The sequence below is a fragment of the Equus przewalskii genome, chromosome 21 (assembly GCF_037783145.1).
Source record: "Equus przewalskii isolate Varuska chromosome 21, EquPr2, whole genome shotgun sequence".
NCBI classification, from domain to species: Eukaryota; Metazoa; Chordata; class Mammalia; order Perissodactyla; family Equidae; genus Equus; species Equus przewalskii.
The window spans coordinates 3780678-3796996 of record NC_091851.1 but is presented as its reverse complement, the minus strand read 5'-3'; the positions used below and the strand labels follow the sequence as shown (position 1 = coordinate 3796996).

The 16319-nt window shown below is 42.1% G+C and overlaps 2 protein-coding genes across 2 annotated transcripts in view; one reads left to right on the top strand and one right to left on the bottom strand.

Moving 5' to 3' along the window:
• The window catches only part of XRN2 (5'-3' exoribonuclease 2), a 75154-nt gene extending 69270 nt beyond the window's left edge, over positions 1-5884 (top strand). The window contains exons 29-30 of the mRNA XM_008538847.2: positions 1450-1588; positions 4263-5884. Coding sequence (XP_008537069.1) covers positions 1450-1588; positions 4263-4328 — 205 coding nt within the window. The 3' untranslated portion in view covers positions 4329-5884. The remainder of the gene's footprint in view (positions 1-1449; positions 1589-4262) is intronic.
• A 4667-nt stretch (positions 5885-10551) lies between these two features.
• On the bottom strand, positions 10552-12562 carry NKX2-4 (NK2 homeobox 4). Its single transcript, XM_070588381.1, has 2 exons — positions 12032-12562; positions 10552-11734 (listed from the first exon to the last, which is right to left on the bottom strand). Exons 1-2 carry the CDS (start codon positions 12471-12473, stop codon positions 11124-11126), a joined length of 1053 nt encoding a protein of 350 aa, XP_070444482.1. The 5' UTR covers positions 12474-12562; the 3' UTR covers positions 10552-11123.
• Positions 12563-16319: the final 3757 nt, after the last annotated feature.

The window sequence follows — 16319 nt, the reverse complement described above, 5'->3', positions numbered from 1 at the left end:
AAGCACTCTTGCTAAAATGTATTTGTATTAGTAAGGAACGTGAAAAATAATTAAAAGCCCTGAATATATGCATATTGTTTCTAAGATACAGATTTATCTTTTATTTTATTTTGGTTCACTTACAGCAAATTATGTTATTAGAGCTTTGGTTTCACTGCTGTGAAGAACAGCATTGGCCTCTCTAGAGTTCTTCAGAGAGCTGTTCTTTGAGTCATCACGCAAAAATAATCTCTGGTGTTTAAAAAAAAAGAAAAAGGCAAGCTCCAAGTGAAGGGAGGAGAGTAGGGGGTCGAGAGGATGGATTCAGGCCTGAATAGCTGTAAGAATGCATTACTCAATGAGCACAACTTCAGGCTTTTTTCCCTAAGACGTAGGAAGTGAAATTTCTCTGCTGATACCGTTACAGCTGATACTAGCTAGTCAGTGCTTTAGCAAATTTAAAGTTTTGTTGTAATTCTTCCTAACATTTCTAATGGCCCCGAACCTTCTAACGTTAAAATATACTGGAGAATTTTGCTTCTGTTTCTTTGTAGTGACTGTTCTATAAAATGGAAGTTGAGGAAAATGCCTCAAGGAGAAAGTTGTGTCTTAAATGATATTGCCTTTAAAAGGTCTATCTTTGCTACATTAAGTTTATGTGACAATTTTAAATTGTTATGATTTAATACATCATACCTGTTGCTTTATATCTACAAAGTTAAAATAGGCACTTGAAGACAATTAAAACATTTCTTTTGACTAATAATCTGGGCCGGCAAACTGGGTTTTCATAGCTGTCGAATCTGTGTTCCCATGTAAACTGTGCACCAAATGCCAGTCAGCCCGTGCCAATTAGTGCTCACGTTGCTAGGTCACCGTGGTCAATTGAAAGCTGCAGCAATAGAACTTGAAAAGGTTTCCTCCCGATCAGACCTTCTGACATATTGAGCAGAATAATGGCTGGGAAAAAACAACCAAGTCCCCTACCCTAGATTCAAAATGCTCAGCAGTAAGAATTCATTTGCAACCTGCAATTAACTAGAAAGAATGAACTCCAAGAATGAGTCTGGACATTTTTTTAAAATAAAGCCTCATTCTCCGTCTTGTACATGTTTATTCTTTGGATAGCATCTTAAATGTACCACCTTGGTGATCTTGGGTTCAAATCTTTAAGTGACCAAAAAAGAAATTTCACAATTGAAATTGAACAAAATATATTTTAAGTCAGATCTTTCTGATTCAGTTGAGTTTTAATGCCCTTTTTAATAAATGCTGATACTTCATGAAACATGTTAGACTACACTAGGTATGAGGGACATAGAGGCCACTCTGATACTGTATATCCCATATGACAAATCTGGGCAAATTGGATTGTCCTAAAATTTGGAGATGATACCTGCCAGTTTTATTTTAGACTTTTGGCTATATAACAGGCTTGGCTTCTAATGCAAACATGATGCTTTTCCACAGAGGCGTTGGGGCTGAACCTCTGCTGCCATGGAACCGGATGCTCCAAACCCAAAATGCAGCCTTCCAGCCAAACCAGTACCAGATGCTAGCCGGACCTGGCGGGTATCCACCGAGACGTGATGATCGTGGAGGGAGACAGGTGATACAAAGTGGACTGTGGGATGAAAAGCATACTGCTTACTTCGTGCTTAGCCATGCCTCTTGGGACTGCTATTTTCTTAAAAACATTTCTGGATAAGATATTGATAGAATAGCTCAGCTGAACTTGGGTCCCTCATTAAAAATGTATATAGGGTGAGTGTCTGCCTCCCTAAATAGCTCCTGTCTTGAAGATGCTGAAGAATTTCCAACCCAAAAGCCTTTTTAATCATAGCAGTCAGTGATATTTAGCCCAAATATAGTTGGCCACCTAAATACATTTTTTATCCTTTAAGGGTAGTGCTCTTTGTCTTAGTAGAAACTAAATCTCATAATAATTTTCTAGAAACTGGAAGTAAGAATCTGTCTTTTCAGTTATCTTTTTTTGTGTGTGAGGAAGATTGGCCCTGAGCTAACATCTGTGCCATTCTTCTTCTATTTTGTATGTGGGATTCTGCCACAGCATGGCTTGGTGAGTGGTGTGTAGGTCTGTGCCTGGGATCTGAACCCAGGAACCCCTGGCCGCCGAAGCAGAGTGCGTGAACTTAAGCACAACACCACCAGGCCAGCCCCTCAGTTGTTATCTTAGAAGTCTCCTGTCTTGATTAATCTGATATCATTTCTCATGGACAGAAATCTCTCCTTCATAATTTTCCACGTTTGTCTACTAAATTTAATAGCTAATAGCTACATTGAATAAGTATGATGATTCCTAGACAGGCTTAGTAGATGTAAGCTTCATTTCCTGCTCTTTATAGCATCCAGTTTTAGCAATATTTAAGACAGAGGTCTATTTGCCTCAGTCTATTTGTCCCCCAGCCGTTTGACACCCTGGCCAGTATTTACATGCTCTTTAATCAAATCTTTGCCCAAGAGCAGGATGGGCATGCTACCGTTTATAGTGCATGTGGTATTTGTGGAATACGGCACCTGCGGTGATGTGCAGTGGTTTGTAAATTGCTTACCTGGTGTTGCCTACAGGCCTTCTGCAGTGCCTCGAATATTAATTTTCTAACTCAGCTTCTTGCCATTTGTCCCTATGTGTAAGACCTGTCTTTTGACAACTAAGAAAAATCTTTTTTTACCCTTTTTTTGGTGTATTCTTACAAGTTTCTGTTCACTTTACAAGAAAATAATCATCTTAATTGTCTTTTGAGAGAATTTTATTACAATTCATTAAAATCGGTTCATATAATTTTACTTTGAATGCTGTCAGCCCAAGACCTCTAAAAATCCTATCAGTATATTGATATGCTACTAGAGTCAAGATGATACTAGACAATCTAATAATGAGTATTTTTGAAATGAGGGCATATTTATAACTAGAAGAAACTTTGAAGAATGTGTAGTCCTATCACCTCATTTTCTAAGTCAGAAATGGAAACCCTAAAATGCCTGGAATTTTAGGGACTGGGTGCCCTGTACATCATTTTTCCTGCCTCCTTCAGAGATCTTCCCTTTAAAGGAACTGTCCGCTGTTAGACTGGTAACAGTAAATTCTAAATTTACTGTTGGTAAATTTATAATTCTCTTAGGACCTTTTAGAAATACATTTTTTTCCTTGGTCTCTTTTCCACTGAGGCACTTTTTATTAAATCACAATTTTTAAAGCACTATAAAGTTGTAGAAGTTTATTATTAAAAACAATATAATTGGGGCCAGCCCCGTGGCTGAGTGGTTAAGTTCACGCACTCCGCTTCGGTGGCCCAGGGTTTCGCTGGTTGGATCCTGGGCGCGGACATGGCACTGCTCATTAGGCCACGATGAGGTGGTATCCCACATGCCACAACTAGAAGGACCCACAACTAAAATATGCAACTATGTACTGGTGGGATTTGGGGAGAAAAGGCAGAAAAGAAAAAAAAAGAGACGATTGGCAACAGTTGTTAGCTCAGGTGCCAATCTTTAAAAAAAATATATAATTATGACTTCACGATATTTTTAGTGAAGTTTATATGACTAAACAAGGCCTTAGTCTACATTGTGGCCTTGATGGTCTGCACATATTCATATTCTAATGTAATGCTCTGAGTGACAACTTGGGGAATGGGGTCCATTTCAGAATCCTGGAGGCCTAGAAAGGGAGTTGTGATAGAAGAGGTGTCATGTATCTTAGGTAGTACAGAAAAGTTATTTGCAAGCTACCATGGTAGGTTATGAATATCACCAGTAATTGATTATGTACTGACTTAATGTGTTAATGCTCTACTGTTTATAGCTAAACAAAAAAAAAGTCACGAAAACAGTTCATTAGGTCTTAACTGACTTAGCATGCTCTCGGCTTGGTTAAGCAAAGTGACTTTCCTAGTGTAATATGTCTAAAAATGATGTGGGTACCTTACCAAAATGTATCTTGAATTACTGCTTGGAGTGGTAGGGAAGATTGAGAACCACTAGTGTTTTACACAAAACGCTGAACTACAGTTCATTTGTGTGCATTTTAAGGAATTTTCTTAAGTGCTTGTTAAGGCTTGTTCGGTTAGTTTTCAGTGACAGCGTGTGTGCTAGAGTTCAGCTTTGCAGCAAGCTTTGTATAAAGCTGTGGAGACCTTCCATGTGATGTATCTTTAAGACATTCAGCTTCTTCATGGTGTTTTTTCCATAGAGATGTAAAATTAATTTACTTGCAGAGGTGTTAATCCAGAATATAAACTCTTTCTTTTGCTTGTTTTCAGGGATATCCCAGAGAAGGAAGGAAATACCCTTTGCCACCACCTTCAGGAAGATACAGTTGGAATTAGGCTTTTGTAAAGCTTTCCGAAATCCTTTCATCATTCTACAATTTTATGCTATTTGTGGAAAGATTTCTTTCTCAAATAGTAGTTTTTAATAAAACTACAGTACTTTATGTATTTCTTTTAACTGTGTATATTTCTACTGATCTGATCTCACTGTTTTATGTTGCTTTCCAAAGATGTGTGTTGCATAATACAGTGGATCTGAATTTATTATTGCTTGTAAAACACATTTGATGGAATAGGGATACTGGTTTTTCATTATGGTTAAAAATCAAACCAGCTGTGGATTTCAAAACACAGTGAATTCTAGATCATCTAAGACCCATGCTGATTTTTAATGCACAAGAATTAGGTATGAACTCTAGAGCTGGAACCCTCAGCCAACTAGAGTATATATTGTTCAGTATTTCTTTGGAAACATTTCATTAATGTACTTGTCTTATGGAAATTTCTGGACTTTAGTAAAAAAAAAAAAAAAAACCCTCTGGTCTCTTGTGTTCTTATTCTTTTACAGTATTTCAGCTTTGAAAATCACAGCCAAGCATTATTTTTTTAATCAGTTTTGCAGAAAAAAATTTCTACAATTTGATGTCAAAAGAAAATCAATGAAGATGTCAATTTTAAGAGGATATGGTCGATAAGACAACCCAACCAACCCATGTATTAGTATGTCTGTCAACTACTGATTTGGCTAACAGTAAAATCTTTGTGAGAATAAATTATTTACATTTTACAAATTTCATGTAGACTTCTCCAGTTTTAAGGACTTGTTTTAAATCTTTCAGAAAAATTGAAAAGTTTAATTTGTAGTCTATGCTCCCTTAGCATATTTTATGCATTATTTCATAATAGATTTAATTTGTAGTCATTTTTTTTATTGCTACTACTCACACTATAATTCCTTAAATTTATGCTTGAAGTTCACACACAGCACTTCCAGGTGCATTTTCATTTCATCGCCACAACAAATTTGGATACACGTATCAAGAGTCTTGCTGCTTTGTTTCCATTGTTCCATTCTAGCCTAAGATTGTAAAATAAGGTTTCTCTTTGAACTTCTGATTTAGGATATTTTTGCTTTAATATTCAGCTAAGGCACACTTGTTAATCTTAGTTTTATGTGGGAAAAATCCCACCTTAACTTTGAATGGGAAGGTATTTTGAAGCTATTGAGTTCATTGCTGGTGATGGGTGAATAGAGTAGGGTCCTTTATTGTTGAGACAAAGCGTTTCTCTGCTGGAAATTAACACAGCCATTATATATTACCTGCACAATACAGTAAAGTACTGCTAATGCCTTCTGTTAAATTTTTCGAGTTTATCTTCCAAATATTAAAATGTATAGCCACGTAAATCAAGTATTGCATGTTCCAAAGGAGCCCATATAAATGTCCTGATGTGTATAGCTCCATAGGTACCCAAAACCCACACTTGTACAGAACCTATGTTTTCTCAGATCTTTGGTTTTGTTTTGTTTTAAGCCATCATGAGTGTGTCTGTAAAATAATTCAGTTTTCCCTTGGCCTTTTCACAATTAAATGTAACTTTGAAACATCAAATGTGAAAATGAATGTTGGAAGTGTTGTTTTGAAGACATCTGATGGAAGCGTGATGGCTGGATTCCCTCTAACAGGTGGTGGCCCTGAAGGACATCTGCCAGCTTGCTGGACGCTCACTTCTGGGCCTGCTCCATTCCTTCACCCCTGCTGCTTTCTCTCTCTATTCCTCCTCCATCTCTTTCCAAGTTTTCCCATGTTTGAACCTTGCAGAAAAATGCCGTGTTATTTCAACAAGTAAACGCTTTTTAGAACTTTAAAATCAAATGTCTAAAGCTATAAATATCCCCTCCATATTCGGATGTAAAAGTGAAGTCAACGGGCCAATTTTAAATAATTAACTGTACTCCATTATATTTAAGTAGGGCAGTTTTTCGGGGGCTCATAGTAAAGATGCTTAAAAATCTTAGAACCTGGAAACAGCCTGACTTTATTGTGGCGCTAAGGGCCCTTAATGAGCAGTTGTCTTCCCTGTAAAGATCAAATGAGGTATGCACGTTAAAGTACAAGGCCGTCTACAAACTACCGTCAGACTGCCGTTTAGCGCTACGAAGGCAAATGAAGGGTAATGACCCATAGGTTAACTTAGTGCGATGACGCGAGACGTCGGGGCGGGCCGGGTGGGGCTGGGGGTCCTGAGCTCTCCCTTTCCGCGGGGCGCGCTGGGCGTCGGCCGCACCTCGACCGCGTCCGGGGCCCCGGGGAGCGGCGACTCCGCAGCCGCGCGGGACAGTGGCGGCGCCCGGGAGCCGCGGGCCCGGCACAGCGGGGATGGACGGCCTGCTCATCAGGGTCGAGGTCCTGGGTCCGCGGGCCCAGTTGCCCTCGGGGCGTGGTCGGGAAGGGCTCGGCCCTCGGGGCTCCGGCTCCTTGCGGCGTTCGCTGCCCCGGCGTCGGGCCGCAGACCCCGCCGCTCGCCGGCCCGGGAGCGCCGAGCTGCCCGCAGCGAGCACGGTGCGCGCGGGGAAGCTCGCTCAGTGGCTCGTGTGTCGCGGCCGCCGCCGGGCCCAAACCGGAGCGTCGTTCGTCGGTTCCCCTGGATGCGGCGCTGCAGCTTCTCAAGGGCCCAGTTTCATCAACTGCCTGCACGAATGCTAACACCGGACCTGTAAGGAAATGGAAATATTCTTCCTTCCGAAACTGCTGTTTTAAGTTCTAAGTCTGAAAGTAACTGCGTCTAGCTGTGCTTAGAAATCCGAAAGTTGGACATTCTCCGAAGAGTCAACTGAGTCTCCATTCCCAGACGGCAGAGCGGCTGGGGAGCTCCGTCCCGCTGGTCGGACGCCTCTCCCTGCCCACCCCAGAGGGTCACGAAGCCCCCGCCAGGCTATTCCTGGCGATCGAGCGCTCTACTATTTCTAACCAGGAAGAAAGTCCACACACTAACAAAATAACAAACGGCCCATTCTCGACGGGTTTTTCCTTCACTCAGGGTAAAGTTGAACGCTGTGTTGCTTGTTTCCCGATACCGTATTTACCAAATGAGGGCCAAGAGAGAACATGCTTTAATTTTTGCGTGTGAAATAGGAATAGAGTTATTTACTACTGCAAAATAGTTTGCACACCTTAGAGTTAGGCAATATTAGTGGTTAATCTTTTATCAGAAGTCACCTAAAGAATTACTGAAATAAGAGGTTACATAGAATTAAAAAAAACTGAAATGAAAGGCATTTCATTCAATTGCAGGTAAACATTCTAAGGTAGAAACAAATGAAACCAAAAACCCTCTCCCAGAAGTTCCCATTACCTCTTAACTTAAAAATAATAAAATGAAAGTGATCTTGAAATCACAAAATTATCTCAATACTTACTGGAGACAGCGAGTTCCTGACCAGACATCGATGTGGTTCTCAGTCTGTGAGTCTTCTTTGGATCTTCTCCAGATCCTTATCAATTCTCACTAGCAGTAAAAGGCTATTTTTAAAATAAAATGTAGCCTAGTTCCCTGTCTCATTGAGTTTGGGCATGGCAAGTAGCTGTATTTAAAAAAAAAAAAAAAAAAAAACTGGGCTGAAATAATTAACATACAGGATTTTATCCAGGACATGTTAGTGTTATGGTTAAACAGTTGGGCAATATCATGCTTTGAACTACATCTGAAATTTATATTGCCACCACCTAATGCATTAGTTTACGCACAAATCCATATCTAAAAATCCAATTGATGGGTCTTTATGTGATTATGGTTCACAAATTTATTCTGAAAGTCTCTCTACATCATCAGTATTCAATGCAGCTAACAAAGCCAGTCTTTGGAAGGTGCTTGCATTTAGTGAACAGGATTGAGTCTCCGATTAGCTTTAAATTCAAAGTAAACAGCCGATAGCAGAATAGTTTGAACACAACATCTGTGTTGATAAAAGTCTGACTACTTGTTCTGACCATTAGGTTTTAGTTCTAAGCAAAGTATTAAATAGAAGACAATTGGGTTACACCCCCACCCTTCCATATACAAAACACCCTTCCCGTGTTGTTCAACACTGTACACTCTCTCACACACACAACACTTCCATTTACCTCCCAATGAAGATTACAGAAAAGTACCTGCAATCTCTTTTGTTCCTCTCTGCGACTTTGATTCTGGGTTTTGGTTTCTGTGCCTCAGTTAGAAAAGATAAGTTAGATTGTTGTAAAAGCCCCAAAACATTTAGGAAAATGTCACATCTGTGGCTAGCATTTCTGAAACGGAGTTTTGCTGTGGCCTCTGGTAAACTTTGAGGGGCTTTGTTCCACTCAGACCCTGCGCCAGTCCTCCTTCTTGGTTGTGAAGACACTTATCCTCCTCTTCAGTTAATGAGTTTCACCTAGTCTGGCAGTTTGTGTTTTGATAAAAGATCTACAAGCACTAATTGCAAAAGAAGAAAAAGCTCTTGTTTTACATTAATCAGAATGTGGAATTCTATAGTAAACACATTCTATTTTAATGTTTCAAGAATCTAACCTTATCCTAATTTCAAGATGTGCACACATAAACTCAGTACGTTTCTGTCTGTAGAATGTTAAGCCCTCTGCAGCAATTACTTCTAGCTTGGATCTTTTACTACTTATAGGAATGCTGAAAGGAAAAAGATATGCCTATACCAAATACTTTCAGAAAATACTGTATAAAAAAGGCTGTTTCTTCTTAATGATCTTTCTGATAGAGTTCACTTAGTCTAAGGGAATCTTTGTTCCAAAAATAAAGTATCAAGGAAAAAACTGTCCATGAAGATTTATTTTCTTTAAATATGTTACTCGAAGCCCTTAGTCCATAATCTATTGCTGTTTTTGTTAAGTATTGGGCTGAAAAAAAAAAAAAAAAAAAAGAATTGCAAACCATGTGGACTTTTGGAACATGTTTTCTAGAAGTAAAATTTCAGAATTCTGGTACTACTATCAGGGTATCAAACTGATATAAACATGCATTTTGAAATTTGGCACATCAGTAATAGTTATGCTAGCTTGGTTAACATTTTGAGTCAACTCCATTAATATGCAAGAATCCAAACTGAGAGAATTTTCTGTAGCTGCACTGTATCATGTTCATGCTATTTTTCTGCTCAAATTATTTCTTTTTATGTACAATTTTAAAAAAATTAGTTCTCATTTCCCAAAAACACATTCACAGCCCCTTGATAAATGCTGATCCCCTTGCTTTTCTAGTGTTTTTTCCCCTCTGTGAAAGGGACTGGAGTCGTTGGGTCTTTTTAACTATATAAAATACAGTTTAGAGAAAGTACAAATTTAACTCCTAAAACACCGTCCTAAGGATTCACTTTGCACATTCAGAAAAACACCCGAACAATGAAGCAAAATAAAATGTTTCAGCCTCAAATGGTAATTCTAAAACTTCAAATGTTGAAGAGATTTAGGGTCCCTGGTAACTATCGGTTTTTGTCATTTATAAACCACGCTTTATCCATATTATGTTTTTAATTTTCATTTTGTAAGCTCATGTTCTTCAGCTTTTAGTATTTTTACTTCAATACCAGTTATTTAAATCATGAGTAAATTGAGCTGTGTTGTCACATCATGCCAACTAGAGTAAAAACAAACCAAATCCAAACAAAACCTATACAACTTAGTGAAAAAGAAATGACCACTTGACTTTTACAAAAAAAAAGTACTTAAGGTTCTTTTAAGTTATATTTAAATATTCATTTGGAACATAGGAAATATAAATTGGCATATTAAAGAGTAAATACATTATTTGTACAAGAAAACACCAAGAAAATCGGTGTGCAACCCCTATTAAGTTCTAAATATAATGGGAAAATTATATTTTAGTTACTTCTTTACATCCTGATTACAATTCAGTAAATAATCTTATTCTTGTCCTTCTTCTTGACATGCTTTGAAATATAGATGAATTAATTGATGTCAATTTTAGCAATTTTGCTTGCTGACTCTAGTATTTTATCAAGCTACTTAAATTCAGACAGGCAAATACCTTAGAAAGAGTAAATAACATGTCTACAGAAGGATAGGGTGTATTTATTTCATCTGTTGATTTAGGGAGACCAGATACCGTATTTTTCAGTCTTTCTTATAATGAACTGCATCTTGGGGCGGGGGGGGGGGGGCGGCGGAATCCTCTTTTAGGGTAATATACAAACACACATTTGCCAAATAATGATCAAAACATTTAAAAATCAGTAAATTTAAAAAGCTATATGAATCCATATAAGCAGTATTTTTGATTATTTTTATTCCATTACTGTATTACCTAAATGGCAATAATTCCTCTGCAATAATGTTGCTATGTGCATGATCCACCTTGAGCTACACTTCAACTTACTTTCAATCAAACATTAATGAAATTGCACTTAAGGGGGGGCCCTTCGAAAATCAGTCTCCCAAGACAAGTTCCACTTCAAAAAAGATTCATTGTTAAAGCGGGTTGATTTTTAGAGGTACAAACACCAACAAAGTTTCCAACTTTCAAAACTCTGAGAGCTTTGGTTAGGAACGTGGTGGATGTGGACTCGGCCAGCTTTTCGCATAATTTAGGAACTTCTGGAAGGAGGAAATCACCACCTCCAAGCCTCCCGGCGTGACATTACACGATTCGATTCTGGGGCTGTCGCCGTCCCCCACCCCCCCGCAAAGAGGTTCAGAGCCTGCCCCTCTCCGTGACCCGTTGTTCGTTTTTGACGGGCCGTGTGCTCAGCAGTCCGCTTCGGCAAGTTTCCCCTATCCATTCCCGCAGTTTCTTGCAGACCCTTCGGGCCACAGGCAGGGCCCCGCCCCGGGGTGCCCGCGGTCACCACGTTCTGCCATAGAGCAGGTTGGCGCCCAGCACGCCGCCGCCGTAGTCCCCCGCGGCCGCGTCCAGGGCCGCCAGGCCGCCCGCCGGGCCGTGCAGCGCGGGCGGGCTGGGCGACAGCTCCTCGAGCTCGGGCGCGGGCGTCGCGGCGGGCGGCGGCGGGCCGGCCTGGCCGGGCGTCGGCGTGCCCGCGCCGTTCTGGCACGGCTTGCCGTCCTTGACCAGCACGGGCACCGCCACGCGGCGCGGGGACGGCGGCGGCGGCGGGCCCAGGCCGGCCTCCTGCTGCAGCTGCTGCGCCGCCTTGTCCTTGGCCTGCCGCTTCATCTTGTAGCGGTGGTTCTGGAACCAGATCTTGACCTGCGTCGGCGTCAGGTGGATCATGCTGGCCAGGTGCTCGCGCTCGGGCGCCGACAGGTACTTCTGCTGCTTGAAGCGCCGCTCCAGCTCGTAGACCTGCGCCTGCGAGAAGAGCACGCGGCGCTTCCTGCGCGGCGCCACCGCCGCCGCGTGCAGCGGTGCCAGCGACTTGGCGGCGTCCGCGATGCCCGTCAGAGACCCCATGCCGGCCACGCTCACTCCCGCCGACGGCCCCATGAACCTAGAGACTGGGGAGGGGCCCAAGGGGAAAGCCGGTGAGCGCCAGGCCTGCCTGGAGCCCGTTCCCGCCGCCGCTCCGCTCTCTTCGCGCCGCGACGCCGGCGGGACCCCGGCTAGGTCCCAGCACCCCCCGCGCGCCCTGGCTCCGTCCCAGGACCCCCCGCGCGCCCCCAGCCCCGTCCCAAGACCCCCCGCGCGCCCCCGGCGGGAGCACGGGAGCCCCTGCCCCGCGCGCGCCCCGGCCGTGGCGGGAAAAGCCCGCCCCGTCCGCCTTCCCTCAGTCCCGCGCTCCTGGCCCCGCTCACTTGAGTAGCGCGGGTCCGGGTTGGCGCCGTACCAGCCGGTGGCCGCGGCGGCCGCGCCGCCCCGCATGCCGTCCGTGTAGGCGGGCAGCTCGCCCATGCCGCCCAGGCCACCGTTGCAGTAGCCGCCCATGGCGCTGTGCGGGAACTGCGAGACGCCCGGCGGCATGTGGTAGGTGGCGGCCGCCGCCGCCGCCGCCGCCGCCGCCGCGGCCGCCGCGTTGTGCCCCGCCATGGCATGCGGAGGCTGCACGCCCGCTACCGCCGCCGCCTGCGAGGAGGGGCCGGGCGGCGGCGCGCGGTAGGCGGCCGCGGCCCCCAGGGGCGCCCCCAGGCTGGGCGGCGCGCCGTCCATGGCGCCGCCGAACTTCTTGTAGGTCTCCTCGATGGGGCTCAGGATGTCGGACACGGAGAAGGGCGTCGTGTGCTTGGGGCTCAACGACATGGCTCGGCGGGCGGCCAGGTAGGGAGCCCGGGGCGGGCGCGGCGGCCGCTCCTCGCCGCCCCCTCGGCCGCGGCGGCAGCTCCTGTGAGAGGAGGCGGCGGCGCGGCGAGCCCCCCGAGCTGCGGGATCTGGGGTTTATTTTAGGCCGGCGCCAGGTTTACGACAGACTCGGGGGGCGGAGCAACATCCGAAACGAGCAAACAATGGTCATTGACATCTTTTTCTCTCGCCCCCCGCCCCCATAATGGAGGCGAAAAAGGTAAAGGGGGCAGTTGGGTGTTTCTTGAAAAGATCACCCCCCTTTGCTTTCTCCATCCCTCGCGCCTCTATCCTGGCGGTTCCCCCAGCCCTCGAGCACCAGAAATGGGAACTCCGAGGCGGCGTCGGGGCTGGACGTGAAGGATTCCGCCTTTCTCCCCGTCCAGACCCCAGTTTTCCTTAAGTGACTTCGTAGCGAAGTCCGGTGTAATTGGGGGAGGCGGATGTGCTGCTAAGTTGAGGGGGTGGGGGCGGTGCGGGGCTCGCCTCGTCCTGTCCAGCTACCAGCCCCTCACTCGCTCCATCATCTAAAGTGTTAAAAAAAAAAAGGCTCTTGGGTCCCACCATAAGAGCGCATAAAGAGATGAGGTACAATGACCGTCCTCTGCCATTGTAAGGCTTCTAATTTATGCATCTTTAAACCCTTGAGCATCATTTTGTGGGTAACCAAACGGGCACTTCCAAATTAGCTCAAAGTATCCAAATCCAAAGAAGAGAGAAGATACACACACACAGGCACAAATACACGGAAGCTAACTTGTAAGTATTCTCTTTTTACTTTGTGGGGATGGAGGTTGGTTAAAGGAAAGAGGGTAGATTTTTACTTGTTAGAATGTTTCGTGTTTAATTTGCACCTGTAAAGTTCTTTACAGCTTTCTTTCCCTTTGTTTTTTTCTTTTCTGTCTCTAAAGAAAGTAAATATCCAACTTAGAGTTTATTCTCCTCTCACTACCATGATCAAAAAGAAGAAAAAGCAAAGAACCCCAAATCCAAATATTTCTAGCAGTTCGAAATACATCCTTTTGTTATCGTTGGAAAAATATAACCTTTTCAAAAACTAAGAAATGGATGCAGAAATCAGGTGAAAATGGTAGTTTCTCTTGAAAAATACAAAACCATAGATAAACTGAGTTTTAAAAAACTTTGTCATCCTTTGAGTTGCAAATGTACCTGCATAGCAAAGAACTTAGACGTTGTGAACTCTTCACCAAATGCTGAACACGACAAAGACAAAAGAAGTGTGCAAAGCATATTGACTAAATTTTGAAAACAATCTTGCAGTTTAAAAAATAGTAACGGGGAAACGAAAATACAATTTTTAAGTTTTCCTGGAGACTGGACGAGAGAAAGAAAAGCAAGGAAAGTGCTTTTCTCAAGCAAGATTTTATTGTTAAAAAAAAAAAAAAGAGGAAGAAGAGGAAAAGCATGTGTGAAAACGATTCCAGTCTAACCTGACAGTGCATGTCTTAAAGGCAAGAACAGTGTTACCTATTCCTTTGCCTGTTTGCTTTCAGCCTTTTGGTTGGAATATCTTTGGTGGTTTTTCTCTTTTTATCATTGTTTTTCTCTCGTAATCTTTATCATTTTTCTCTTTTAATCATTGTTTTGTTCATTTCAGTGAGTTTTGCAAAGAATCTGCCCTCTCTGGTGGGTGGGGAGAGACCAGTAGATATGGTCACCTAGGGGGAAGAAAGTGTCAACCAGGCAAGTGTGTAGAGTAGTATTTTAAAATACAAGAAGAACAAAAGGCAAGCTTACACAAATTGTTTGCAGATGTCAGTTATTGACTTAGCAAAATTAATATTGCTACGATTTTAACATGATGCTACTTTTACAGGTCTTTTCCTCAACTTGAAACACTTGGGCTAGGTCTTCATGCTTACCTGCACTGGAATTGCCTACTTAATTTTTTAAAAAATTAATGATACAGAAAGGAGCATCTGTCTGTGTATTTAGGTGGTTGCTGGAATCCTGAAAATTGCACTTTGGCTTTTAAGGTTTGGTTTGATTCAAATTGTATTGTTTACTTGTATTAGCTTAAATGAGAAGTAGGAAGTCTTTCATTTCAAACTTTCCTCAGAGACAACAGGGTAAGTAAAACTAGTTGTTATGACATCTGTGGATATAAGAGTCACGTGTGAACCATTATATTTTATTTTTCAAGTTCAAACATGGTTCAGAAATGAAACCCATTATCGTAATCTTCATGTTGATTAGTTATCCAAATTGAAAAACTGTTTATAATTACAGTTTTTTTTCTGGACCATTATTATTTTCTCTGTTTCCAGGGTATACATTTTCTCTCATGTAATTTTCTTTATAGAACTTTGGGATAGCATAGCAGTTCTTATCAAGTGGTTATACTACAGGTTGTTGCTTATTTTGTTTTTCAACTGTATTGAGTCCTTCGACAGGTGCATTTACATCTAGAAGGCTCCTCTGTCTTTAAATAAAAAAATACTTTATCATATCTGGAGGCTCTCTGCAAAGAGTCACTTTCTGGCTGCTTGGGCACTTGATACCCTAAATAGTACTCATTCACTGGAGGTGAGCAGTTCTGAAAAAAAAAATCCCTATCAGTTATTCATGTCTCATTCTAGAAATTACATACTTTCATGCTGTAACATTATTTGGATGTGTGCAGATTCTGAAAATAGATATAGTGGAGGATGTATATGTACATTAATATACAGACACAAATTGAAATAATCCAGTTGATATCCCATTAAAGCTTTTCATCAAATTCAGTTCACCAGATTATTGTCTGCCTAAATTATGTATGGAAATTTATACTCTGTAGATTCTTAAATACTGTTGACCAGATTGGATTTCACAGGAAGTGTATTTCTGAGGAATGTTTTCTTGTTGGGTTTTTTTTCCCCTTAAAAACAATGTTGGCCCTCAGCAAAAATATGCAAATACTATCAAAAGGGATACAGTGAAAAGAGATGTCCCTCCCACTCTTATCCTCCAGCCTCCCAGTTCCCTTTCTCAGAGACACTGTTACCTATTTCTTCTGGGGTAGTCTATACATCTTGAAACATACTACCATTTTACACACAAGGGGTAGCATGCTTCCTAGTTCAAGTTTTTGTAATTTTACACATCACACTTCTCATTGGAAATTTAATAAATGGGCTGCAGCAGATAAAGTAAGCTTTCCTAGACAAAAAGGTTCCGTAGGATCTCTTGGACTTCTGACAAAACTGTGGTATTGAAAATCTCTGATGTGTTAGTTAACCTTAGGGCCAAAAATATTTGGCAAAAAACTTCTGAAGTAGGAGCCTTCCCCAGATTTGGGATTTGCTGTTGTCAGACAGAGGCTCAGAGAAAAAGGCCTGAGAGACGTTGAGAAACCTCCTGACATATCGAGCCAGTACTTAAAGGGAAATGTTGTTTTTCTAGGGTGGCAAATAGATTTCTAATATGTCCCAAATTTCCTGCTAAAGACAAACTCTGTTTGAAAATATAACTTTCTGTTTGATGCCCAAGAAAATGAGTATCTTTTAGAAATGAGACAATTGCTACATTGTGCTTAGTTCAAAATAGTTGTGGAATAATTTGATTAATAGAATTCTCATTTTGCAGAAGTAACTTTAAAATATCATCTTTGCAATTGGGAGGAAATAAAGAAACGTATCAGGATGATAATATTTTGTAGCAAAATTAGAGGTTATAAAGAGGAAATAAAACTGCTGTGGAGATGAAACACAAAATTTTTAAAAATTATTTTTAAAATTTTTGCTAATTTAACCAATTTCTGAAATTTGTTTCCATTTCTTTTAAATTCTCCTAAAGACTTTGTTT